Here is a 27338-nt window from a genome sequence, read left to right on the forward strand (position 1 = left end):
CTTCACATCAAATCTTTCATTGGTGACTACACTTTCTTAATGGTATTTTTTGAGACTCAATTCATTATTAAACCAAAAATAAATTAATGCATGAATTTATTTTAATATTGCATTCCATCTTTATATTTATATGTTAACTCTAAACTATGATGTAGTTGTGAAATTCTAATAAGCTAATAAATTCTAATGAGTTAATTATTATGAATGACTTAAGAATTTTTATATATTTTTTTCTTTCACGATTCCTTGACCCTTCTTCATTCATACTACTATGTTCAAGTTTATAGAGTTTAAACTCATTAACAAAAGTTGATAGATTCTATCTTGATTAATAATATAATAATTTAACCATATTTAATAATTATTCAACTAACACTAGTAATTATTCAACTAACATCAAGAAGTGATAGATGTCTAATATCAAAATATAATAAATAAGTTGTTATTTATATGTTAATTTCAAGTCTAAGAAAATTATACTTTTCTTCGTAAAATTTTGGATTGACAATTCAAATGTATTAATTATTAGGAGAGTAAGTTGAATGATCATATCTCATCATGATTATTTATTTGTGTAATTTAAAAAATATGAAATATTTAATCTTTACTCGATAAAGATCAGTACACGTATTAATCCATCCAGATTAATAAAGATGATGTCTAAATAATCATATGATTAATAATAATTTAAATTAAAATTATATAAAACTTATTTTTATTTATAATCTCTATTATAATAAAAGTCTTTTAATTTTTAATCTAAAATCTTATTATATGACTAGGGATGACAACGGATCGGGTCAGGCACAAATAGTCCCTACTCGCAACCCGATCCGTTGGATAAAATTCTATTTGCTACCTGCCGAATACCCATTTAAAAAATATCTGCTGGTATTTTAAAACCCGCAAATACCCGCAAAAAATAAAAATAAAAAATATTTTATACATTTTAAAATAAAATTTAAATGAAATTACAAATATATATATATATATATATATAAAATATAATATAAATTAAAATTTAATTTTAATTAAATTTAACCTAAGAAAATATAATTTAATTTAATTTTTTAATTAAATTTAATTAAAAAAATATATAAATTATTTTTTATTTTTTTTCTAGTAACGGATACCCACGGGTCGGGTAGTATATTATATGTACCCGACCCGTTTAAAAGCAGATATTAAAATACCCATTACCCGTTATCCGCAAATAGTAAATATTCCAGATAAAAACTATCCGCAACAAATTTTATCTGGAGATATCCGTACCCGTATATTTTCTTAGTATCTCTACATATGACTTATATGACAATGAAATAAATCCAATACTAATATCACTAGCATGATATATTTGATCCGAAACATATCTAAAATCCAAATCACTAATTAATCTTTTCAAAAAATATATTTAAGAGTCACGACATCAATTAAATAATACATTACATTAATCTAACATGAGAAATAAAATCATATTCTTAAATATTAAGACAATAAATTTATAATTCTTTTGCTTTACAAAATTAAATTTCTCATTTTCACTAAATATAAAACTTAAACTGAGACTTTGATTCAAAAGAAATATTTCCATGATCTATAAGTTTAACATGAATTGGTCCTATTTGTGATGCGGTATTTTATTGCACACATTCAAGAAGCTTCTGCGTTAGTTTACAATTGATGTTGCACGGACATTCATCCACTGCAGAAAAGCATCAGATTCCACATGAAATTTTAGCATAGCAGCGAATATTATGCTTTATTAATGGAAGAATCCTATTCACATCTATACAATATTACAATGTAATAACCGGAGATTTATAGCTAACAAACCATTTTTGGTACGGCTGCACTTTATACCTCGATCATCTTTCAGCACACAAAAAAGTTGTAGTGTTTTTCCTAACACTATCCAAGACAATAACTTTAAATTTGTGGATTAAATAATCTATCATACTATCATTTCATTTTATAGTACTGTTAAAATAGACGATCCAATCCAATTCGGTTTGATCCACCACGGGTTAACTATTTAGTAAATCAATTCAATCTAACTCTTTTATTAGTTAGTCAAAATAAATTTAATCTAATCCAATCTATCAAAATTTATGGGTTAGACAGATGGATTCAATGATACACGTAATTATAAATTTTTTTAATTAAAAAAACATCTTTTTTAATTAAAATCTAAATAAAGGAAAAAAGTCTTAAATTATATTTATGATAATCAAATATAAGATTTCATTCATAGAGATATTATAAATTTTTTGCAAAATCTTTAGTAGTTTTATAACAATTCAAAATGTATTTTTACATAGAAATTGACTAAGTATAGATTTATAGATTTTTTATATCACCTAGTTATTTCATATAACAATAATTTTATGCGAACTTCATTTTGAATATTTTATAAAATAATTAACCAATAAAAAGTACTTATTAAAAAAGTTATATAAGTTGACGAGGTAACTCAACTCAGTATATTCACATGAGCCAAATTCTTAGTAAACTGAATTTAATATTAATCGTATCGAAATTTAAAAAATAATTTAATTCAATCTAACTTAAATCTTTAGTGGACCAAGTTAACTCACAAATTCTAATCTATTTTAAAAATATTAATATTCAACTTACCTATACTTTTATCATTAACCAAGACAATAACTTTCATCTATCTTCTTTATGTTTTTTTTTTTCTTTTCGAGTACAAATTCGTAGAACAAGATATACATTATTATGATGAATCTAGAAATCCAAGTCGTCTTTATAAAATATCACTAAATCAGAATTTCAATATTATATCAGTCAATTAATATAGAGTTCAATTAGTGAACTCTCATTGTTGATAATGATAATAATATTAATATCCCATATAATCTTTAAAAATATAGATAAAAATAACAAAAATATCCATGTTTAGGAATATTAGTAAATAAAATCCAAAACAAATAATTATTATATATATATATATATATATATATATATATATATATTAATAACAAATATTTTTGTTGCGTGGAGTAATGGGTGTGGGATTGAATACTAATATACTAGTTGAATGAAAAAAAGAAAAGGAGAGTGTAGCTGAAGCTTTTCACCATGAACGTTGAAATTTAGATTTGGATGGTTTATTCAGAACAGTTGCACTGCACCTCTCCAGCAGAAACAAACTTAGGCAGAGAGAGAGAGAGAGAGAGAGAGAATAGTGAATGGAAGTTGGAGGTTGGAGAAGGGGTAGCAGATTTTCTTCATATGAGAGATTGGCTGCCATAGGGTTGGTGCTTCTGGCTGTGGCTTCTCCTCTCTACATAGACCGAAAAACGGAGTGTGAGTTGGAAGAGGAAGACCAACCCATCAATTTTGATGCCTTCTTGCCGTTTCTCTTACTTCTTCTCATTTTCGGCATAGCTTTATCGGCTTTTCTCGACCGAACCCTTGCCGCCTTTGATCGTTACTGGATTTACAGAGTTATCGGTTCTTCTGGCGGTATTCTTGCCATTCTTTCTCTTCTTTTCCTTATTTTGAATCTTAAATCCTCCCTCTGACTCTCTGCAAATTTTGTAACAACAAGAAATTATTCTCTAAAATTTTCTTTTCTTTTCCTTCTTATTTTGCACCATTTCTGATATAATTACCTTTAATGTAGAGGACATTGCTTAGGTTTGCTTATGCTGACAAGAAACTCTTCAATTTTGCTTAACACGTTGTTTTAATTATTGGTTATAGTAAAATTATACCAAAGATGCTTATTAAATAAGATGTAACACTAGATAAATTTTATGTAATAAAATATAAATTTTGAAAAAATGTATTAATTTTTTTTTAAAGAATGTAATTAGCTAATATTACGTTTTTCATTTTTTTCTGTGGCGTAACTTTCTTAATAGAAGATCAACTGGTAACTTGCCTATCATAGTAGTAGGGAGAACATCATATTATTAAGGACAACCAGAATGCATTTTTCTCAGGTATTAAAGAATAACCAAAATCTACATACTAAATAAGATCTATAAAATTTATGAATTTTTCCTAATTTCTTCGTCAATAATTTGCAAGAGCCAATACCAGAAAATTTATATATATGTAAACAAAAGAGTGGGGAAAATGAAGCTCTTCTCAAATTACAATTCAAACAAGGGGGAAAAAGAATAGCTGAGGCCAAGCCTTTCATATACAACAAAGACTACCTTACCTCCAAATCATGTAGAAATCATACAATTTATCTCAATTTATGCTCATAATGCTAAACCAAACCCCATTGCAATAAGAACTGAAGTGGCCAAAACCCACATCCCACTGAACGGTGACCAATGATCACTGGCTCCACTGCACTCATCATTGGCTCCACTAAAGCAACCAGGCTTTGTAATTTTAGCCACACCACCCTCCAAAGTAAAGGTCTGGTTAGGTTTGCCACTGCTAAACAGCACACACCAGAAATAAGGAGACCCTCCATCAGTACCTGTCACAGCAGCACCAAGCTGAGTGTGGTTCCTATTGTAGAGTATGTCTAAGCTCTTTTGGTCCCTTATGAGGATCTCAGAAAATGCCTCAGGTGCATGTACATAATTAGTCTGGCACCCCAGGAAACGACCAGTTATAGGAGCAAGAGTTGATGCCTCAACACCACAGTTTGGAGCAAAAACTTCCGCAAATTGAGAGTCTGGAGGTTTCTTCCCATCACGTCCACCCACAGCATTACAATTACCTTGGTATGCCTTAATGTATTGTAGAGCAATACATGCAAGACCTGGGTTGTCTGTTAAGGTTGATACCTTGTGAGCGGTTCTGTTTTCGTTTATTGCAGCTACCAACTTGTCAGCAGGATTATTAGTTACTTTGACTGCAACAAAATTTTGTTCATTAAGTCACAAAAGATAGAATTTAAAGAGCACCTAAGTGGGGGAAAATTAGAAACAAGATCCCTTGATTTGTGTATATTTGTGCATCCAATATTACCTTTTGATATTCTCAATTATTGTAATTAATGAAATTTCCAATCAATTATTGTAAACATCACCTGTTATCTTATTTAGCTGTAGCACTTTAATGCTAGCCATAGTCATAGAATCATGTATTGCTAGCATTTACTATATATGTACACTATTACCATCATATTAATACATCATTATCTTACCTTCAACACATTTATTTTTGGGAAGATACTACTAAATGCCAAATGAATTTAGAGTAATGAAATCATATCTTATGGAAATAAATATAACTATGAGTAAGAAGGCTTTGTATTGAGGAAAGAAGTCATACGAGTTCTAGGGAACTCTCGTTAGGTCAGAAGAAGTTATAATTAATGAAAATGTCAGAAGATGTAGTCTCAAGCTAAGGGTAAGAAAGCAAGGAAGCAAGGTTTTCTGATCCATGTTTGACACAGTAACAAATAAAAACAAGTAGTGAAACATAAACTGAGATCTCAAACACTTATAATACATGACAAATCCAAAGAAAAAGGAACCAGAAAACTTCAATTAATAAATTATGCACTTCTTAATATTAATATATTCCCTCGCTGAAGAACATACCATCTGACAAACACAAGCTTAATTCAGACATATGTTATCCAGATTGTCAGTAATTGCCACTAAGCTGAGAGCAATATCGGTCAGGAATTTTTTTAAAGCAACAATTTTGTTTTTCTTTCTTCTGGCACTTCATTCCCTACCCTTTTTTGATATCTTTCAAGATGACTAAGGCACGGCTTAAACAATCAATTTATCCCTCAGAAATACAGATTTACAGTAGCTATTATAAATGCTAGAGATTTGTCTACTTAAACATGCTCAACTATGAACCACTATCAAATCTTATTCCAAATTCTTAATTCCAAAGCTCACCATTTGAGGACTCTATTCTATAAATTAAATCCTAATGACAGTCATCACTTCTCAAAATCCCTGTAACAGATGGAAGTGGAAGGTAAGAAAAGTTTGAGCCTCAAATAATAAAGGCATAACCTTTTACAGAGGTGAGTTCATGTTGCTCCTAAGATTTTATACAGTGGTTGCAGTAATGGTTACAGTTGTTACAATCTTTGACATTGCGGGAAATCAAGGACAAATGCAACTACTGTGGTAGCAAACACTTCATAAAACCTTAATGTTGAAACTAAAGTATGGTTGCAGATCATTTTTCAAAACCTTATTTGCTCCTCACCAGACATAAAAAGTTACAGTTTCAAACAAAGCCACCTGATTGTCATGTACTTTACAACTGCATCATTTCATAATCATATCAACAACTTCTATTTCTTTCCTAAAACTAGAAACGCCAAAGATAGTGCAAAAGTTATATTCTAATGAAACCAATCTCGGGGATTAGCTCCAAAACAGTAAGCCTCAAATGGGTTATTACTATTACACACAGAAGATGCACATCCCTGAATGGAATACTCCAAGACTAGGAAACCTAAACAAGATTTTCAACGAATTTTAGTTAAAGAGGAAGGAACATAAACATGGTCGGTCGTCGAAATCAAGAATCAGAAGACATTCTTAACATATTTTCCTTGTTCTATTCACCATTTTCTATTATTATAGTCCAAGATCCAAAATGTCATCAATCTCTATGCCAAAATGAAACAATCTCCCATGAGAGACCGAACATATACACGAAAGTTCTAATCAATTGAGATCAACAGAATCACTGGCATTGTAGACAGACACTCGATAAATTTAAAAAGTGAAAAACACAATTCAGAATGAGAAGAAGCTACCATGGGACGCATAAAGAAAACTTAAGTCAAAATATTTAAAATAAAATAAAAAATACATCTTAAAGGGATTGTAATGCAGATCAAACTTAGAGTACCCCAGACACTAACAACAGCATTCCAAATCTGAAACAAAAATCAGTAGATAGAGAAAAAACAGAGACTTGATTTGGACTTACTTTGAGTATCAGCAGTGGCAACATAAACGAAGGAAAGGGTGAGCAAAAGATACCACACAGTCATGGTTTTTGCCATTGTTGCTGTTTTAGAACACGGAAGTTCAAGACAGATCTGTTTTGTGTCTGTCTCGAACTGATGCCTTCTGGTTCAAACCTCAATAAACTGCAACAAAATCCACCAACCGAATGGTCCTTCGCAACTTTATATTTTCCCTTTTTTTTTTTCACCTTCGTTGTTCTCAAAGATTCTGCCATATAACATTACAGCAAGTAAATTTCCATTAAAAAAATAAATTGAAGTTGTTATTGCCAATCAAATTACATCATTTTTCTGTCGGTGAGTTATATTTAGTCGTTCAAATTGGCAAATAAAACCCATTATGTTGTTGAAAAGGACAAGAGACTAAAGAAATTATTAATGAAAGATGTTAAGTAATGCAGAGGATCATAGCTGTCCATTTTATTCCGTTTCTTCTTTCTTTTTTTTTTCTTTCAAGTTATGATGAGTCCATCATTTTAATTGTAACTGTAATATACACAATTAAAGTAAATTCATTTTGTGGTTGTTGGGATATTGTTGAGAGATTGAGATATTCTACGATTTTATAGTGTATAGATTTCAGATCTTGAATTTGATTTAGTTGTAGAAAACAAAGTTTTTAAATATAATTTACTTTTCAACAATACGAAAAGAAATCATTTACAATATATCTATTATGAGATTTTAATTTTTTTATAAAATCTACCATTAACTTATTTACATGCATGAAAACAAGTTTAAATATATATATATATATATATATATATATATATATATATATATATATAAAACATTTTATGTAGATGGATAAAAATTTTAAACTTTATGCATTTAGTTAACTCGTGAGGGGTCAACTGACTTTAAATAAAGAAGTTTTATATATATATATATATATATATATATATATATATATAAAACATTTTACGTAGATGGATAAAAATTTTAAACTTTATGCATTTAGTTAACTCGTGNATATATATATATATATATATATATATATATATATATATATATTTAAAACATTTTATAGCTATACCTTCCTGATTTGCAACATTATTTTTTTATATACCAAGTACAACCATAATACAAAATCACACTAGAAAGGTAAATTATCAAGAATAAAAATAATATACAAGTCAGTCATAAATGAGTTATGTCATATCGCCTATAAATTCATATAATCATAGACTTAATTAAATTCATACACTATTAAATTTCATTTATTGAGTTATTAACCATATAATCACATACTTAATTAAATAAGTCCTTTGCCTTTTTTAAATGGCTAATAGTCCCTTATTTAGGTCTTGTTATTAACACTGTTTAGATTATATTACGTCTTCAAAACATTCAATATAAACAACTATGAATAGTTTTATGTCAAATATTATTGTATTGACGAATACGACACGTGGATTAAAAGACTGATAATATACCTACCTCTTAATACGCATTTGCTACTTATAATCTAAAGAACAAGTTTAAATGTTAATAACTACAATTTAATCATTGCAAGTGAAGCAACTTTTCTTTATTTTTATAAGCCCATATTTAACACCTCCAAAAAAACTCTTTGCACACACAATAAAGGATCAAACTGAAACTAATAAATAAAAATTAAAATCAAAGTATAATTATGTCTAAATCATATTAATTGATTAAAATGTTACTTAATCAACTATAAATAACCTTCTTTTTATGTAATTATTATTTAAACTATTTAACTCTATCGGTATATTCATAGTTGTGAAATTTAAATTACTAATATTCTTAATTTTTATCAATATTGATGAATTAAAATATTAACATTAGAACGAGGAAGAAGTGATTAAGAAGGAGGAATTTTAAAAACGAGTGGATAGAATAATTATGGAAACCGGAAAGGATATATCTGCAAATTACAAAAATGTGGAAAGGGACGAGGAGCAGTGGTTAGTGAAAGAGAGGTGACAACTAAGAAGATAAGAGTGGGACCCACCGAATCGGTTACGATATCGCCAACCATCAAGCCAGCCATGCTCCTATGTTGTGTGGGCATGGCGTCACTTGGCACCCCTGCGCATGTTAGCAGCAACAGGCCATTGCAGTGTTCCACTTGGAAGGCGAAGCGAGTGAGGTGCGCAGTGTCGTCCCCAAGGCGGCGTGAGGGGCGGCGCACGGTTTCGTTCTCTCTGCTTCTCTCCCACCTCCTTCTCATTCCTCACCGTGCGTACTTATTTCACCGTTTCACTCATACTCTTCTCACACTTTGGATCCGTTTCACGATATTGCCATTTTCACGTTGCAGGTGCTGCTGTTCTGGCAAGTCCTTTCGATAATTATGTTAAGAGGTATGAATTAGTATCGGTCATCTTGTCATCATTTTTTCGCTTACACTCTGTGCATATCAGTTACTTTTTCCTATAATTATAAGTTAGTTAGTCGATTAGTTCCTTGTATTGGCTTAGCGTATGTTTCTCAAGGTTTTATTCTGTTTAGATAGATAAGTATTCACGGTTTTACATCTCCAGTATTGGCTAGCTTTGCGATGGTTCAATTATACATGTTTTTGCATTATGCTAGACTAATTGTTATTTGACTTGAGTTTCATTTTTATATATTATAGTGGTTTTTGTAATATTAACCAGTCAGAAATCATGAAAAATGATTGGAAAAGAGGACAAATATAACGATTTGTGATTGGTCGATCTTGTAAAAATTCTTTACATTGTTAATGCACATTGTTCATTCATTTTATTTATTTTTACTCGTATAAGGAGGAGGGGATGTTTGATTTATTTCTGTGTTACATTTGCTTTTTTATAATTTATGGTTAAAACAACTGTTTTTTTCATCAAAAGAACTATGATTTTAAAACTATTTTGTTCGTAATGCTGTAGAAAAAAGCTTGATCCTCTGGAGGCTTATGTACCGGCTGTCATACTTACGGAGTTTCAGATCAAGGACTTAGGTAATACCTTTGTCGTGCTAGAATCCATATATTAGAAAATCCGTGATTTCAATTATTTGAAGTTATTTCTTTATTCCATACTTGTAGTTAGTATTTTGTTCTATTTTCCAGGTTTCCAACGTTTCCTGATTATCTCTTTTGAACCTTTTCTAATCTAGCCATTAAAAACCATAAGCGCCTCACAAAAGGAAATTTAATGAAATACAGTTCATTTGTTTCGGACTTTAAAATTTGACATAATTCTGATGCGTGCGCATACATTCCTCTCAATACATGTCTGGTCTTGTCGTTCCTGTCCATTTTGTATCCTCGCCATTAGTATTGCTGTCGGTGTTCATATGACAAGGTTTGCGACAATCATCATTTGAAGGTAATATAAAATTTATTTAGGCTTTTTTTTACTACTGCAGAAAAAACATTAGAGGGTGATGAACCCCAATATGACTTCTGTCGGTCTCTACTTCGTTCTGGGCCCGCAGCATCACTTCGTGTAAATATAAGAGCAGTAAGTAAAGACTTCCTTTAACTTATTAGGTGTTCTTTTAGATGACACCAATCGTTTCTCTTTATAAAGAAAATTTAGAATTCTCCGTTGAGTCCCCAGCCCCTCCCTCCCTTTTGAGTCGGTTGAAAGGTTTATGAAGCTGCAATTTTGTGATTGAGTATGAAGTATTCGTATATTTACTCCGAGTCCTTTTTATACACAGTTCCTCAACTTTAAAATCTGATACCAAGCTTCTATTTGCTACGAAAACTACTCTATTTGGTCGTTACTGTCTCCATTGTTATCATGCAAATTTCAGAAGACACCTAAACAACATAGAAAAACCAACAGCTTCAATGAGTATTGTTCATAGCTCATTCCATTGCTGATATATATCTTTGGATAAACTATTTCTCCTTCTGCTCTCTGAAGCCATTCTCATTATGTTATCTTTATGGATATGAAAGTTAATTAGAAAGTCACGATCTTTTTGTAGGTGGCACAGTATGCATCTGACAGTGGCAATGGTAAAACTGCTTTCAATGATGTTGATGAATGTCTGAGGTATTGTAATCAATTTCCTATAAAAATTGCATGAATGAACTGTCACGAGTAACCACTGATCTTTTATACACGGTACATAATTAAATTCTTTCAATGTGAAAAGTTCAAACCCAATGTAAGATTTCTGCTTGTGAAGGTCACTAGAAGAACTTGATTCCTTGCTTCTTAATGCAACAAGAAAGGATCCTGAAGCCTCGGTCAAATCAATGAAAACAAAAATCAATTCAGCCCTTAACGCTCTAGACAGGTGAATTCTGTAGTTTTTGTCGTTTTTCTTTCCACAGCGTCTCTTCTTCCTCTTGCACATTTATTTCCCCTAACTGGTTTATGTTTGGACGTCAATTGGGAAAACCAAAAGTTAAAGTAACAAGTATTTTTTTCATTCGTCTTGAAAGTCAGAGATGGGCACTGAAATTTCTAAATATATTTTTCCAACTTTTATCCAAACATAGCCTTGAATGATTGAGAAGATGTGATTCTTACTAAGCTTTATTTTTCAGCCTCTTAAAAACTGTGCCTTCAGATGTGCTAAGTAAGGGAAAGGTTATAGCTGATTCATACAGGGAACCGGAAGGCGAGGAAACAGCTAGTTTGGACCCTGAATTAAAGCAACTACAATCAATACTATGAATATCTAGCATGCTTATTCGCCTTTTAGTATTAGTCAGCTTACTTGAGAACTGATTATAGAACAATGTTCCAAAGACAGAATCTTAAAACACAAATAACATGTGGAGTGAAGGTTATTGATGCGTGTGCAGCACCGGGAAACAAAACTGTTTATTGCTTTGTACATTTCAGCTGAATGCCTGATTCGGACAGATCCTGCTAAGCATGGCGAGGGTTTCTTCATTGCTTTGTTTGTTAGGAAAGGTGCATCTTGGGACTGTTCAAATAAAAACGAAACTAGAATTTCCCGTAGCACTCCCGGAATTAAAAACGCGCAAAGAAAGAAGAGACGTATACCGTTTATTAGCACGAACCCATTCAAAATGTGGTTATATGATCAACTGATGTAGCTTCCGAAATGGGAGGATATAAGGAGGTGACCAAGATAAAATTAGAGATGTAAAATGTTTTAAATTTACTTATTTTCATTTAAAACAGTACATTGTGAAATTATTTTGACGGCATTCGCCATTTTCTTACTTACCTGCATTCGCCATTTTGGCGGCATTCGCCATTGTTAAAAATAATGCATAATAAATCAACACAGGTGGACTATTGTAAAAAATGTACACATTTTTAAAGTCCATAAATTACCTAACTTTATTTTTTGTTATTTTTTTAAATATCCATATCATCATAACTAACTTTATACCCAATAAGATATATTTCAATTTAATTAAATTTGGTGGTTCCAAAATTGATATTTAAGTCATTTATGTGACTTTTCTTTCAGTGATTAACTATGATAAGTTCAAGTAATAAAATGTTATTTGATATTATTGGCTAACTGATTATAGAAGCTGATGAAATAATATCTTGTGTTAAATCTTAGGTGTGATTCAAAGATGATAACCACTTTTTTAGGAATTTTTTCGGGAATGTTCAAGGAATATCTACCAAGTTTTCAACTTTTCAAAAATTATACTCTACGTAACGTTTATATTATGTTTTTTTTAGGAGTCTTCGTAGATTTTTATTTTGTGAATAGCTAATATTTATTAGTTATTTTTTAAAGTAAAAATATATTTTAATAAATTTAGAAACTTCAAAATATATTTAAGTTTTAAGCTGCCGGAGCAAAGAATTTGGAGATTGTTACTGAAGATATATTAACTTCAAATGATTAAAGAACTAAATAATCTAAACAAAATATACGTCTTTAAACTGTAAATTAGAAAATACAAAGTTAAATGAAATAGTAATACTGAGAGTTTAAAAGATAAAACAAATTAAAGTTTGTTTTCAAAGCATGCAGCATTTAGATGACATTCATAGGCAGATCAACAACAACAAAAATAAAATAGTCAGATGAACAAAAAAAGTGAAGGCATGGGTTGGAAATCAAGAAATTTAATCAATCTTGACCTCAATCTCAACAAGTCTGGGCTTCTTGGGCTCAGGAGGAAGCAATTTGTTGACTGTGACGGTGAGCACACCATCCTAGTATAGGGTAGACATGACATCAGCAACAATATTGGCATTGTGCGGGAGGGGAAACTTGCGCATGAATTTCCCATTCTTCTCTCCATCTTCAAATATTCAATTCCTTCTTTCTCCTCCCTCTTCCTCTCGTCGTTAACTGTTAAGACATGGTCCTCCACCTGCACCTTAATTTTCCACAATTTCATACCAGGCATGTTCATCACGAACACGTAAGAGTTCGGATTCTCTCTTACATCAGCAAGGGTGGCTGTCATTGCTTTTACATCTCTAATATATGTCGATAATGATTCGTGGAATAATAAAAAGGAGTTTCGCATATAATTCCAGAAAAATTCGCAGAGCAACAAGAGAGAAATCCAGAAAATTCCACACCTGATTTTCATCTTTCTAGGGTAAGACAACCATCTTTCTGTATGTATTTGCCATGAGCTTGCTACCTGCTCATTTTTCTTGGGGGAGGTTCGGCACACACATAGAACTCCACACATGGTAAGATATTGTCCGCTTTGGGCCAAGCCCTCACGGGTTTGCTTTTGGTACCACTCCAAAAGGCCTTTTACCATTAGAGGTATCTATGTGTATATAAACCCTTGACCAGCCCTTTTTCTACCCAATGTGGGACTTTGTTTGCACTCCAACATTCTCCCTCAAACAAAGGACTATGGTCTCCTTCCTTCCTCGTTGCGGAAGTCGGTCTTGTCATCTCGAGTACACCATGGTCATGGCTCACCTGATCATGAGGGGGCGTACTCGTCTGAGCCCAGTAACAACACTGAGCATTTCTCTTGCTCTCCCCGCCTCTCATTATTCACCCGGCGATCCGCCACTGGCCTCTTGCCTGGCTCACCTGATCATGAGGGGGTGTACTCGTCTCAGCCCGGTCACCAAACCCGAACCATGGGCTCTGATACCACCGTTGGGGGAGGTTCGACACACACATAGAACTCCACACATGGTAAGATATTGTCCGTTTTGGGCCAGGAGGAGGCAATTTGTCGGGCTTCTTGGGCTCAGGAGGAGGCAATTTGTTGACTGTGACGGTGAGCACACCATCCTGGTATAGGGCAGACATGGCATGAGCAACAGTATTGGCATTGTGCGGGAGGGGNAACTTGCGCATGAACTTTCCCATTCTTCTCTCCATCTTCAAATACTCAATTCCTTCTTTCTCCTCCCTCTTCCTCTCGCCGTTAACTGTTAAGACATGGTCCTCCACCTGCACCTTAATTTTCCACAATTTCATNNCANGCATGTTCATCACGAACACGTAAGAGTTCAGATTCTCTCTTACATCAACAGGGGTGGCTGTCATTGCTTTTACATCTCTAATATATGTCGATAATGATTTGCGGAATAATAAAAAGGAGTTTCGCATATAATTCCAGAAAAATTCGCAGAGCAACAAGAGAGAAATTCAGAAAATTCCATACCTGATTTTCATTTTTCTAGGGTAAGACAACCATCTTTCGGATTCTTCGTATCCTATTAAATCTTTGGAATTGGGCTTTTTTCTGACCCGTTATTCCTTTCCCGACAACTTTTTCAAGGTATGCGTTTACAGAGGGAGAGGGCGGGTAGTGGTTTGTTGGAGGGTTGAACGTTCCTGCTCATTTTTGTTGGGGGAGGTTCAGCACACACATAGAACTCCACACATAGTAAGATATTGTCCGCTTTGGGCCAAGCCCTCACGAGTTTGCTTTTGGTACCACTCCAAAAGGCCTCTTATCATTAGAGGTATCTATGTGTATATAAACCCTTGACCGACCCTTTTTCTACCCAATGTGGAACTTTGTTCGCACTCCAACATCCTCCCTCAAACAAAGGACTATGGTCTCCTTCCTCCCTCGTTGCGGAAGTCGGTCTTGTCATCCCGAGTACACCATGGTCATGGTTCACCTGATCATGAGGAGGCGTACTCGTCTGAGCCCAGTCACAACACTGAGCATTTCTCTTGCTCTCCCCCCCTCTCGTGATTCATCCGGTGATCCGCCACCGGCCTCCTTCCTGGCTCACCTGATCATGAGGGGGTGTACTTGTCTGAGCCCGGTCAACAGACCTGAACCACGGGCTCTGATACCACTGTTGGGTAGGTTCGGCACACACATAGAACTCCACACATGGTAAGATATTGTCCGCTTTGGGCCAGGAGGAGGCAATTTGTTGACTGTGACGGTGAGCACACCATCCTGGTATAGGGCAAACATGGCATCAGCAACAGTATTGGCATTGTGCGGGAGGGGAAACTTGCGCATGAACTTTCCCATTCTTCTCTCCATCTTCAAATACTCAATTCCTTCTTTCTCCTCCCTCTTCCTCTCGCCGTTAACTGTTAAGACATGGTCCTCCACCTGCACCTTAATTTTCCACAATTTCATNNCANGCATGTTCATCACGAACACGTAAGAGTTCGGATTCTCTCTTACATCAGCAGGGGTGGCTGCCATTGCTTTTACATCTGTAATATATGGCGATAATGATTCGCGGAATAATAAAAAGGAGTTTCGCATATAATTCCAGAAAAATTCGCAGAGCAACAAGAGAGAAATCCAGAAAATTCCATACCTGATTTTCATCTTTCTAGGGTAAGACAACTATCTTTCTGATTCTTGGTATCCTATTAAATCTTTGGAATTTGGCTTTTTTCTAACCCATTATTCCTTTCCCGACAACTTTTTCAAGGTATGCGTTTACAGAGGGAGAGGGCGGGCAGTGGTTTATTGGAGGGTTGAACGTTCAGAAATACACGTTTTGTACATTACGATTCCCTTCCACGCGCTCACTATTAACTTGAAATCTTTTTGCTTAATTTTACTTGTATAAATCCGCAAGAATTTTTAATTTTGTAGGATTGCAAAGAAATGACCAAGGTTACCATATGTAAATTAATTACTAAAATATAAGTAAGCAACCACTCTATATGTGTTTGTCATGAGCTTATGTATTTGTCATGAGCTTGCTGCCTGCTCATTTTAATTGCCATGTTATGAATGTTCAATTTGTAAATTAACTTTTAACTACAGAAATCAGAGTTACATAAAAAAGTAATGTTGAATCCTTGAGATATTTTGTTAGCTATTCCAATCCTTACTAATTGCATACCTCAAATGTATCAAAATATGAAAAAGGTTTTAAAGTATTGATTTGTTTCTTTAAACTTGACCAAGGTTTTTTTTATCTTCTATGTGATTTATAGCGATCACTAGTACAAAAGTCATATTTTATGACGTACAAAAATGAGTTATGACGTACATAGTTTTGTACGTTATAATAGGTCTACATATTTTATGACGTAACAAAAATTTACGTCATCTAAATATAATATGACATAGTTTCTAAAATCAGTCCATTTTTTTTATATGAATATTGGAGAAAATTGTTTCGAATTGATATTAAGTAAAATTATCTATGTTCACATTCTTTAGAATTATTTCTTTTTTTATCATAATTTGTTAGATTTTGCTACCGTTTTTTTATGGATGTCAACTTAAAATTTATGCAGAAAGAATGTCAACAAGAAAGAATGTCAAGAAGTCTATAAAAAAAGAAATAACTTAATATCAATTAGTCATGAGGTATAAGAAAAGAATGTACAAAACTATATACGTCATATCTCGTTTTTGTACGTCATAAAATATGATTTTTGTACTGGTAGATGATCATTAGTAATGAGGTATAACTCCCTTGTCTGTGTGTATTAACTAATTGTTTATCTCTAGACAAACGAAAATGCCTAGTCTTAATTGTTAAAAGTGTGTTGATCTACGAAAATTTATGTTTTGAATTACAGGGGTGGTTAAATTTTATAGAAAAATGGTGCAAAGGAACATTTAGTCCTACCCCTAGAATGAGAATACGAACTAAAAGATATGTTGCTCTGCTGAATAATATCAATTGACTTTATTTTCCTTTAAAAAGAACACATTATTTTCTTTATTTCCTATCCTATGTTGTTTTACTCCCTTATAAACGTTGTAAATCATTTTTCCTTTTTTCTAGATACAAGAGTTAGGTTCGACCAAATTACAACTCATGATATCCAAAAGCTTCCAATATCAATTTATATGTTTCTCTCAAGTCGAAATTGAAAGATTAAGGAAATGAGATTAGAATTCTATTTTTATTATTTTTATATAAAAAAATTTAAAATGAAAAAAAAATCTATGCAAAATCAATTTATAATTATTTTGTTAATTTCTCTAGAATATTTTTAATTTAAGCATTAGGTAAAAATCATGTTTTAAAAGATTAAAGTCTTATTCTAAAAGTTAGAACGATTAGTTATATATAAAAATATGATTTTCAATCTCTACCTTCTAGATGTGTCAATGAACAGTTGCCGCGAACTAATATGTGATACTTCAACTATCATGTAAATTTAAGTATAATTCATCAACTCATTAAATATTTTTTCCACCAAAAAAAATCCATTAAAAATTCTTTTATTCCTTCTAGTTTTAAAATAAAATTAATCTTTTCTATAATCTGAATTTAAAAACATTTCTAGATACTTATATTTATTTTTTTTAATACCCTTATTTTTTATATAGCTTGTTTTAATCTGTATTGAAAGCTAGAATATTCTAAATTGTTATTTTATTTATTTTCTAAAAATCGTTTAAAGTATTTTCTATGATTTTAAACTTCTGAAATTTGTAGTAATAATAGTTTAAAATACAAAATTTGCTTCAATTTTAAAACTACCGGTATGTGTAGATAACAATGAGGACATTCAACGTAAAAAAACTTACTAAAAACTAAATAATTAAACTATTTAAGCTGAATCAAGACATCCTAGTCATAATAACCACACCTCGCTATAAAAAACAAGTTACATGAATTTTACGGAATCTGCTTTATAATAGTATTTGAAAACCATAATAATATTGGATAATCAGACAACATTCTTTTGACAACATTTGAACATTAATTACGTGTTAATTTGTGATTGATCAAATGTTTTTCCACAATAATGTTTATAATTATTATTGATTTTGGAATAATTTTTGACCAATCACAGATTGACACGTAATCAATGTTCAAATGCTGTCAAAAAAATATTGTCTAAATATCATTATCCAATAATATTATACTTCGCAGCATTGTTATGGCAGGACAAACCAAGAATAGGAAACTAAGACCTTGCCTTTTCTTACTTTCAAATATAACTGTTCGAAAATATTCAATATTCGATTTGCTAGTATTTGTACCTTTCAATATATTTTCTAAAAGAACTGTCCCCTTACCACTCGTTAAAAACAATAACATTTTCAGTTTCTTTTTTTAAATACTAATTTTGAAAATAATTCAGACATAAATACCGGTGATAAATTGATTGACAAATACTGTAAGTAATTTATTTAGAAAACAATATTTAAAGTAAAATACAAAAGTATTCTTCAACGCGGATTCGTTAGAAATTTGAAATTTGAAATATTGATTTACAAGAATAGTAAGTACAATAAATATAAATTATTGCAACAAAAATAGAACTGATTTCCATTTGCAAAACAAACAAGCAAATTTAAATTTTAGCCATTTACAAAACACGATGAAATAACAGATTTATTACCAAGCGCTCCTTCAATCCAAGTGAAAGAAATGCAGTAGGAAAAACTGATCCTTGATCAAGGTAACAAAGTTGACGAACTGCTGAATATACGCTTCAAACTCGAACAAATTGTGCGTAATCTTCCCATGCTCATTGAGCTTATCTACGATGCCCCCATGACCAAAAGTATTAGTTAAGCATTATTCCATCATTACGTACGAAAAGGTTAAATGACTAAAAGCATCAGAAATTATAACAGAAAACCGAGTTCTCTATCACCTTTGGACAAAAGCGAACATCAAGAGTCTCCAGTATATTGCATTTCGATATAGCAGCTTCAACAGCTTCCTCGTCAACATTGCAAGACTGAAAACCACAAAATATCAAAAAGATAGAAAAGTTTAATGACACAAATTGAAAGGGGGCCTTCAAAATTTTGATAGCAAATTAAATTGATGAAAATATGATAAAAACCACACTACAAAAGTTACCTATTCAAAACTTTAAAATCCTACACTAGAATCTTATACTTCCAAGGAAGGACTCGTGTCAATACCTTGAAATTGGATCCTAACACAATATACTAAATACATTTCTAACAAGCTAAATTTCCGGCGGAGCACAAAAAGCCAATCTCAAATCCGAACATGATTCCATAAAAGATTTATCCAACCCTCTAGAGTTCGTAAGAAACCTTTAAACAGGGAAACACTAGATTATATAAGGTTTGCAAGGAGAAAGACAATCCAAGACAAAAGAATTAAGTAAATATGTAACAGATAAAATCAGTGATACAGAGCAGGGAAATCTTTCAAACATTTCAATAAATTTCACAAGGTAAATATGATGGCTGATGAAAGCTGTAGTGCAGAAAAGATAACCTACATATTACGTAAGATATATTAAATAATATATATAATAAAGTATATTTACTTGTTACTTAATATATATTAAATATATATAGTAAAGCATATCTAAAATAAAAGGATAAGACAGCACTGAAGCGTCAATATTCAAAACTTGTAACAGATTAAAATTAGCAGGGAAGACTTAATACCTGAAGGAATAGACTAGTCAATCTTGGACACTCTAGCTTCAAAATTTCCAGAGAGGAACAATTGCTGAACAGAGAAATATAAAAACGTTACCATATATCTGATATGAGACGGATAGAAACCAACACACATTTATTGCAGACCCAAGCATACCTTAAATTAAGAAAGCATAGGTTGAGACAAGTAACATCAACCTCTTTCAAATTTGCAGAGAGCGAAAGGTTTAAATTTGACAAATGACAACAATTTGCCCTCAATGGAATGACAACCTTCCTAATATTTGGACATCCAACACAATTAAGGTTTTGCAACAAGCGAGGGGATTGCTCACTTGATTCAGGAATATTCTCATTAGAACTTGCCCTGGATAGGGTGTTTGCAGCGGGCAAATTCTTACTCTGCCCACAACTGCATCCCCAATTCAAATCATGCATATTCAAACAGCCATTCAAGCTCACATGAGTGAGGTTTGTGCAGCAAGCAAGAAGCTCATCTATGGCTGACTGAGAGAAAGTTCCATAAGACAAGTCTAACTCCTGAAGTGCTGGTAAAGCCCCTCCTTTGTAAAGTGGTTCAAGTGATGTTTCAGTGAGATATTTNCATGCTTGCAGCTTTAACACCTTCATGAAACAGGAGACAAAAAAAAAAGTAGCACTATCAGCAAATGAAGATAATAATAGAAAAAAAACACTAATATAAAATGCCAAATTATCAATAATGAGGCGAAAGTGAAAAGAAAGATTGGAATTATGGGAAAATGATACCATGATAACAGTACACATTACTGATTATTAAAAAAAGGTATGATTATTCTAAACCCATCTCATTAGCAATACTCGTGATTAAAAGAATGTACAAGAATAAGAAACCATGCTATGGTAACTCTAACCTTTAACTGTAAACAAGAATCAAAAACAGGTTGCAAGTTCACCAAGAAAGTGTATGATAAGTCAAGAACAGTCAAATTTGGTAGACAAAATAAAGATCGAAGACCGTCTGAACCAATTGATGGGCATGACATCAATATCAATGACTCAATCAGTGGGCATGAGACAGTTGTAGCAGACAAGCAGTCATCAGGTAGTTGGCTGTAATTCCAAACAGTAAAAAGTCAATCAGCATTGCAGAAGGAAGAGTCTAGAGATGTTCAGAGAAAACCATCAACAAATGTTTTCTAAAGAATAAATAGGAAAATAATGTATAGATGACCTGCAAAAGGAAGCATCGAGAGATGTTAAGAGTGGACAATTAATGAATGCTTCAGATAGTACACCACATCCTTTCAACTCAAGTGAAACCATATAAGGTGCTTCAATGCTGAGTGTACTCAATTTTGGACATATTCCTAAATTGAGAGATGAAAGACCAACCTGACAAGTGAGGCATGAAAAGAAAATACTTAGCCTACAGCTTATGTAAACAAGATTAACAGAAGTTCATCTCATGCAAAACAGAAATGTTTTCTACGGCAGAGCAAAACCTAGATATCTTACATTACGAAGTATGAGCTTTATAGCTTGAAGAACGCAGTCAGGAAAACAAACAAACAGAAGACTTCATATTTTGTAGTTCATATCAATCTTCAGTAGTCGTGATTATTGATTTAGCAGTATGTCAAATATTCAAATAAAAACACATAAAGAACTAACAGGTTTGATCCTATGCAAACAGTATATAAAACCAATACCACTTACAGGACAAAATGACGCTCTTTCCAAATGATCACAGCCATCCAATACAAGTTTCTCTAGATTAGGGCATGTGAGATCAAGATTAGTTATTGCCCGGCAACCACCAAGTGAAAGACAGATTAAAGAGGTACTGATGAATTGAACCGATGTCAAACTCTGAATTCATCAAAACACCATACATTAGAATTTAAAAGAAAAAAATAATCAACAAAATTACAGGCAAAAACTCCATTGGCAAAATTCACAACATGGCATTATGGAGATATACTAGAAAAGACGTGGAAAAAATTATATCAAATATGAGACCCTTATTAGTTGATGATACTCATGGTGTAGATCATGCACAAGAAGAATTAGGGAAAATGAACACCAAATGATTAAAATATACCTCACAATTATCGAGAATTAATGATTTCAACACTGGACAGCCTCCACCATCATTAAAAACATTGCATACAGAGTTATTCAAAGATTCACATTCAGAGAGATCCACTTCTTGCAAAGATTGGCATTGCAAAGCCAATGTGGTTAAGCTGTCCTGCTTTGGTATAGTTAATTTCTGCATTGCCAAAATTCTGCCTTTTAATCCATTACAGTATAGACAAGTATGGGAACATAAAATGAAGGACATGACAATTATGACATACTTGAAGTGAATTTGATGTGATGTTTATACGATGGAGCACAGGACAATTGGACACCAAAATAGAAGACAGCGTCAGGGTCATCAAATTCAAATCGGCAAATCTGAGAAGAAAAATAGTTTTAAGAAATAAATTAGAAAAGGAAGTACTCAGTAATACGGTTAATAGAAGCATTAAAAAATGTGACAAGAAGCAAAGGTGGCCATACTTGCGACAATGAACCAATCTAATGTTCTGCAAGCGAGGAAGATCTAAAGACACTGATGTCAATAGGCTACAATTATCAAGCTCCAAAACCTACAAAAGCAGTAATATCATTTCTCATTTGCAAGTCTTGCCCGAGAAGTCAGAAATTAACATCAGCATCATGGACAAATCACACACCTCCAACATGGAACTATAAGCTATTGCGGCCATTGAAGCTGAAGTGATGCCCTCACAACTGTGTAGCTTCAGAGTTGTTAACATTGGCAGTCGAACAGTCTTTCAAATAGGAGGGAAAAAGCATGTCAAAATAAGGCAGATTCGATCTATATAGGCAAAAAGTGGTTATAGACTTAAAATATACCTCTAGGGATACATTTGGACAGTATGATGCATCAAGAAAACTGAGGTGGGCACAATTCTGGGCTATCTCCCTTAATGTTTCATCACTAACACATGAACAATTAGACATGTCCAAAGAAACTAATTGCGGGCATGACGTCACAGCTGATCGAATAGCAGAATCAGGAAGTTTGTGGCAAGACCCTATATCAAGCTCTTGCAAAAGGGGGCAGTTGAGTACAGTCTGAGCCATATTACTGCGCTTCAAGGACATGGTTTCGAGTTGTGGGCACCTGGAAAAGAATAAGCAATCGCATTTGAGTTCACTGGTAAAAATACAGCTAAATGTGCGCTAACCACTAAAACATATTCACCTGACAGCTATACGCATCACGCGGCACTTAGTCAACTGAAGATGACACAGTCTGTCGTGATTAACTGATATTTCCTGAATACCACTGCCAAGTACAGCATCATTGATGCTCAGTCTCCTCAGCATAGAACAATCAGCCAGAGCATGGAAAAAACTATCCATTATATTTCCTCTTCCCAACGTTAAAGCCTCAAGATTTCTGAAAACAGTTATAAAGAATGAAAATGAATCACTGGTAACATAACTGACAACCCAAATACCGAAGAAGCTACCAACCTTAACGAAGAGACGGCCTTCATGACAAGCTGGTACGAGGGAGGACCGGACAAGCGGATTGTTGCGATTTTAGGATAACGCCTACAGATATCCTCGACTACACAGACACAAGCATTGTATCAGCACATTTACAGGATTACGAGGGACACAGAGCATTATTTCCACTAACCATATTTGAACGCTACAAGGCACCAAATATTTACAGATAACAATTTATTACGAAATATATTCTCAGGCTCACATTGCTCAACAGAAATGTTACGATCTTCAAAATTCAAACTCTTCCAGAAGTCTTCGTGAGCACTGGCAGTTCTCCACTGATTACAAACCCTGGCAGCTTTGCAGAGATTGGGGTGATCCAAAAAGGAGAAAACCTAGATTACAAGGAGAACGGATAAGCATAGAATTCCAATTTTCAAACCATTAGCAACAAACAGAAAATACCATGTGCAACAAATCATCCGTAAGATCCATCTTGGTTACTTGATCATCTACATTTGCGATGTCACTGTCATCTCCTTCATCAAAGTTACTCCCCTCACCAGAAGACATCAACCGCAAAGCATCATCATTGGATCGAACAGACGATTCCTGAATATCATTACAATCCCCATGTTCGGCAGATGCACTGGATTTCCCAACATTCGAAGAACCCGCAATCGCAGAATGAGCGCCACTGCAAAAAAAAAAAACGAACATCAATACACCACATTTCTCAATAATGCGATAAAATTCTTGTCCCAGAAGCATTTTCCAATTATCCCAATTCAGAAATGGACATTAATCGTAACATAACCCTAGAAAAAAACACCATGTCTTAAAGATAACGAATGCCCAATGCCAACGACTCGCACTCAAACTCACTCGAAATCAAAATACACTCTGGCGCGCTTCCGGCGATTGTCCTCGGCTGAAGCGGAACTGCCCTCTCCGACAGAACGACGCCTGTAAGACGAAAACCTCTCCATGCACTGAATCAAGAAAATGAAAGCGTGGTTTGGTAAAATGGGTCCCGCGGAAAGAGAATGGAAACGACGACGCTTGAAGCTTATGCAGCAGCAACAGTTAACGCCTGATAAACCCTAGGTCTCGATCGCGCACATTTCGCGAGAAACCCTAGGGCGAAAGCGGTTTTGACAGACAGTTTATTTCTCTATTCCGCAAAATGTGGAAATTGGACACACTCAAGAGCGATATGAAGGAATGGATCCGATCGGATACGTTGTTGCGATTTTGGTTCCTCAGAAGTCTTGTGTTTCTTTCTCTTGTTTGCGGAAAGCTAGTTTACTAATCAGAGATTGCACGATGCAGACGACGGCGTTTAACCTGATATTTATTTATTTGTGTATTTTATTATTTAATTTATTATTTATTTATTTTATTGTTTTGAATTTAAAATTCTGGTTCGGCGTGTTGAGTTTGAAAAAGGGTGCTTAGTGGTTGCTGTCTCTTTTTGCGTCTACAAAAGTGGTGGTAATGGGAACCAACCAAAGGATGATGTCTTTCTTGTCTTCATGAGATGAGATGAGCATTTTTATTTCTGATTTCAATTTTTAAGACAATAAAGAAATACTCCATTAACATTCATCATTTAATGCCACTTTCCTGCTTCCATTTCTTCCATAAAAATCTACAAAAAATACATTTATTCTTCTTAACATCTTACTCCTTTTCACACAAACAACCTACCATTTTTTCTCACCAACCAAATTCTTTACTATTTTCCAACTTCTATTATGTCTATTCTCATGCATTCATTTATATCACTTTATTCTGTTTTTTTTTTAATTTTATTATAAATCTTATTTTATGAATTTAATATGCAAATATATTTTTACATAATTTTATTACACAAATTTAATGCATTAAAGACATGTTTTAATACGATAAGATATGATAATGGCTTCGTAATGTTATATTTCTTACACCAAAATAATATGATAATTCTATCATATCAACTATAATAACTTATATTTAAGACAGTTCGGGTGTATTTTTTTCTCATTTCTTTTTTTTAAGAAGTGATTACATAGATACTAAAGTCTAGAGTTTTGTATTAATATTAATAAAAAGTATATCAGATTAATTTTGAAAAACATTTCATATTGATATAGGATTCAAATATCCAACTACTGGTTTAAAAAAAAAAAAAAAAAAAGAGTTCGTCTTAGTTTTATAATAACGCTAAATTCATAAATTTCATTTAAAAACATTAGTTCAATTTTCATCCGATTGCTATTCTGAAAAACTTAAAAAAATAATGAAACATAACATATAGTAAATAATTGAGACTTCGTGAAGCTTTTTAGATAGTTTTTTATCAACTCGGCTTGACTTTCACTTCTCATGTATTTATGTTTTTTTATCAAATGAAACATGAGGTTAAGATTGATTGGATGTTTATGAACGGTATCCAATAGTTCATTGTTCACGACCTATACTTAATTTTTTAAAAGTTTCAATAATAAATCTTTCAAGCTTTAGGCTTCATTTGTTAAAGTTGAGCTCAAATTCTTATTTTGGATATGATTCCATCGATAAATCATCTCTCTATGTCGATAAATCCTTTGACGATGAGCAAATCCTTAGCGAACTAGATCTACGAGGAGGCTTCTTTTAAAGCATTCGACTTTCAAGAACTTCTCAAGTGTCCTGCTGGAATAAGTTTTTTTTTTTATTTTATCTTTTAGAGCAACACATTCCTCAATGGTGTCTACCATCGTTATGGACGAGTTATGATCGTTGCTTATTCCATAAATGCTCTCTAATTATCGCGTGGTTGTTTAATCAATCCTAGCAGGGTCAAACTAGAAGGCACAAGACCCTTTGTGCCCCGTCCTTGTTGAATGGCTACATTCTCAACACGCAGGGTTCTCAACTCCTCGTATCTCTTATACATTTCATTCATCCGCTTCTACAAACTCTTTATGAACTCCTTAGGATCCTTAGGATCCAAGTGGTCGTTTGAAGCCTCCTCCAAAACAATGTTATTTGTCATGTTCCTTATGGTCAGTATGTGGTTTAAAAATGCTTGTTTAGTCCCACAGTGGGCGGTAAAATATTTTTGTTTGATTGGTCGAATATCCACAACTCTAGAATAATTTAGTGATGGATTTCCTTCACTTTTATTGGTACACAATCATCTTCAATCTGTTTAGTAATTTGAGTTTACTACTTCGCCCAAAATTGTAAAGTTGACACCTACAAAAATTACTATAATGTTTAAGTCAAAAAGGATCTGAATGCTCAGAGATTGAATGTGATAATCAATGTGTCAAACTATCTTACTTGGATTCTCTATTTTTATAAACCATAATAGACTTTTACTTACTAGTGATATAATTACAACTAAATCACTCGTTAACTACAATTGACCGACCTTTGTAGAAATTTATCCAAAGATGTCATGAACTTTTTTTTATTTTTCAAAGTATTCAAATAAATTAGACTAGACTTTGAAGATTATAATTAACTCAACTCGTTCATATTAGACCGGTCAAATACCTACGATATAGTGACAATTGAAAATTTATGAAAAAAGAATTAAATTTTTATGGATTTTTTTTTTTTTTTTGCAAAATATCACTCCATAGATTGATACCTTGGTTTGCCCATTATTTTGTAAAAACAATAATAATTCTTCTGCTGATTTAATGTGCGCTTTTATATATAAAAATCCACTGAAATTAAGACATGACATGAGGATTCCTTATACAATGACAGGTAGGTTCCACCAAAACAATCAACAGTAACACGAAGATTTCTTACGTAGATTCATTTATCAATGGAATCATTGATAATAGGATTTCTATAGAAAGAAGTTCTATATAGGTTTTTATTCTAATTTTAGTAAATACTCTAATTAGTTTTATAAGTTTATTTACTACATTTACCATTTTTAAAAAAGTTTATATTTTAAGCACAATTACAGTCTCACGTCTTACATGAAAGTTACATTTAATCTATAATTATTATAAAAATATTATATCGTTAACTAGTTAAGAAAAAACTAATTTATACATATTTTTTAAACATTGCAATTTTAGTCAATTTTATCAAGCGTAAAAATATCAACATTATGCGTATATGCTGGAATTTAAGTTTGAATCCTTTAATTAATAATTCGTGTTTTAGAATTGTGAACAAACAAAC

At 32.7% G+C, this 27338-nt stretch overlaps 6 protein-coding genes across 7 annotated transcripts; 2 read left to right on the top strand and 4 right to left on the bottom strand.

The window, feature by feature from the left end:
- The first annotated feature begins 3019 nt into the window (after positions 1-3019).
- LOC106761777 lies at positions 3020-3602 on the top strand. The gene has a single exon (XM_014645345.2). It carries the CDS (start codon positions 3210-3212, stop codon positions 3543-3545), a length of 336 nt encoding a protein of 111 aa, XP_014500831.1. The 5' UTR covers positions 3020-3209; the 3' UTR covers positions 3546-3602.
- A 413-nt stretch (positions 3603-4015) lies between these two features.
- On the bottom strand, positions 4016-7138 carry LOC106759876. The gene is made up of 2 exons (XM_014643247.2): positions 6904-7138; positions 4016-4843 (listed from the first exon to the last, which is right to left on the bottom strand). Exons 1-2 carry the CDS (start codon positions 6977-6979, stop codon positions 4236-4238), a joined length of 684 nt encoding a protein of 227 aa, XP_014498733.1. The 5' UTR covers positions 6980-7138; the 3' UTR covers positions 4016-4235.
- A 1721-nt stretch (positions 7139-8859) lies between these two features.
- LOC106759921 lies at positions 8860-12063 on the top strand. The gene is made up of 7 exons (XM_014643306.2): positions 8860-9148; positions 9231-9273; positions 9823-9893; positions 10304-10398; positions 10874-10941; positions 11078-11188; positions 11442-12063. The coding sequence occupies exons 1-7, from the start codon at positions 8959-8961 to the stop codon at positions 11569-11571; spliced, it is 708 nt and encodes a 235-aa protein (XP_014498792.1). The 5' UTR covers positions 8860-8958; the 3' UTR covers positions 11572-12063.
- Positions 12064-12960: 897 nt separating this feature from the next.
- Positions 12961-14365, bottom strand: LOC106760435 (17.1 kDa class II heat shock protein-like). Its single transcript, XM_022780244.1, has 2 exons — positions 14006-14365; positions 12961-13050 (listed from the first exon to the last, which is right to left on the bottom strand). Exons 1-2 carry the CDS (start codon positions 14363-14365, stop codon positions 12961-12963), a joined length of 450 nt encoding a protein of 149 aa, XP_022635965.1.
- A 519-nt stretch (positions 14366-14884) lies between these two features.
- On the bottom strand, positions 14885-15847 carry LOC111241618 (17.1 kDa class II heat shock protein-like). Its single transcript, XM_022780305.1, has one exon. The coding sequence runs from the start codon at positions 15624-15626 to the stop codon at positions 15063-15065; it is 564 nt and encodes a 187-aa protein (XP_022636026.1). The 5' UTR covers positions 15627-15847; the 3' UTR covers positions 14885-15062.
- Positions 15848-18448: 2601 nt separating this feature from the next.
- LOC106762682 (F-box/LRR-repeat protein 15) lies at positions 18449-24484 on the bottom strand. Of its 2 annotated transcripts, none has more exons than XM_014646713.2 (17): positions 24051-24484; positions 23631-23862; positions 23428-23560; positions 23187-23283; positions 22912-23109; positions 22560-22830; positions 22376-22474; positions 22200-22288; positions 21995-22094; positions 21736-21906; positions 21351-21503; positions 20866-21026; positions 20546-20744; positions 19810-20276; positions 19659-19722; positions 18881-18967; positions 18449-18764 (listed from the first exon to the last, which is right to left on the bottom strand). In XM_014646713.2, exons 1-17 carry the CDS (start codon positions 24152-24154, stop codon positions 18678-18680), a joined length of 2712 nt encoding a protein of 903 aa, XP_014502199.1. In that variant the 5' UTR covers positions 24155-24484; the 3' UTR covers positions 18449-18677. The 2 variants fall into 2 exon arrangements, 1 of the variants encoding a protein (XP_014502199.1); XR_002667904.1 differs by having other exon boundaries at positions 18718-18764; positions 19988-20276.
- Positions 24485-27338: the final 2854 nt, after the last annotated feature.

This window comes from Vigna radiata, chromosome 5 (assembly GCF_000741045.1).
Source record: "Vigna radiata var. radiata cultivar VC1973A chromosome 5, Vradiata_ver6, whole genome shotgun sequence".
NCBI lineage: Eukaryota > Viridiplantae > Streptophyta > Magnoliopsida > Fabales > Fabaceae > Vigna > Vigna radiata.

What these genes read in the sequence shown, in the direction of transcription:
- LOC106761777 (XM_014645345.2), top strand. Translation starts at nt 3,210, where the DNA reads ATGGAAGTTGGAGGTTGGAGAAGGGGTAGCAGATTTTCTTCATATGAG.
- LOC106759876 (XM_014643247.2), bottom strand. Translation starts at nt 6,979, where the DNA reads ATGGCAAAAACCATGACTGTGTGGTATCTTTTGCTCACCCTTTCCTTC. An exon ending in TGCCACTGCTGATACTCAAA is followed by an intron (nt 4,844 to 6,903) that starts GTAAGTCCAAAT and finishes ATTTTGTTGCAG; the next exon opens with TCAAAGTAACTAATAATCCT.
- LOC106759921 (XM_014643306.2), top strand. Translation starts at nt 8,959, where the DNA reads ATGCTCCTATGTTGTGTGGGCATGGCGTCACTTGGCACCCCTGCGCAT. An exon ending in TTCGATAATTATGTTAAGAG is followed by an intron (nt 9,274 to 9,822) that starts GTATGAATTAGT and finishes GTAATGCTGTAG; the next exon opens with AAAAAAGCTTGATCCTCTGG. An exon ending in GTTTCAGATCAAGGACTTAG is followed by an intron (nt 9,894 to 10,303) that starts GTAATACCTTTG and finishes TTACTACTGCAG; the next exon opens with AAAAAACATTAGAGGGTGAT.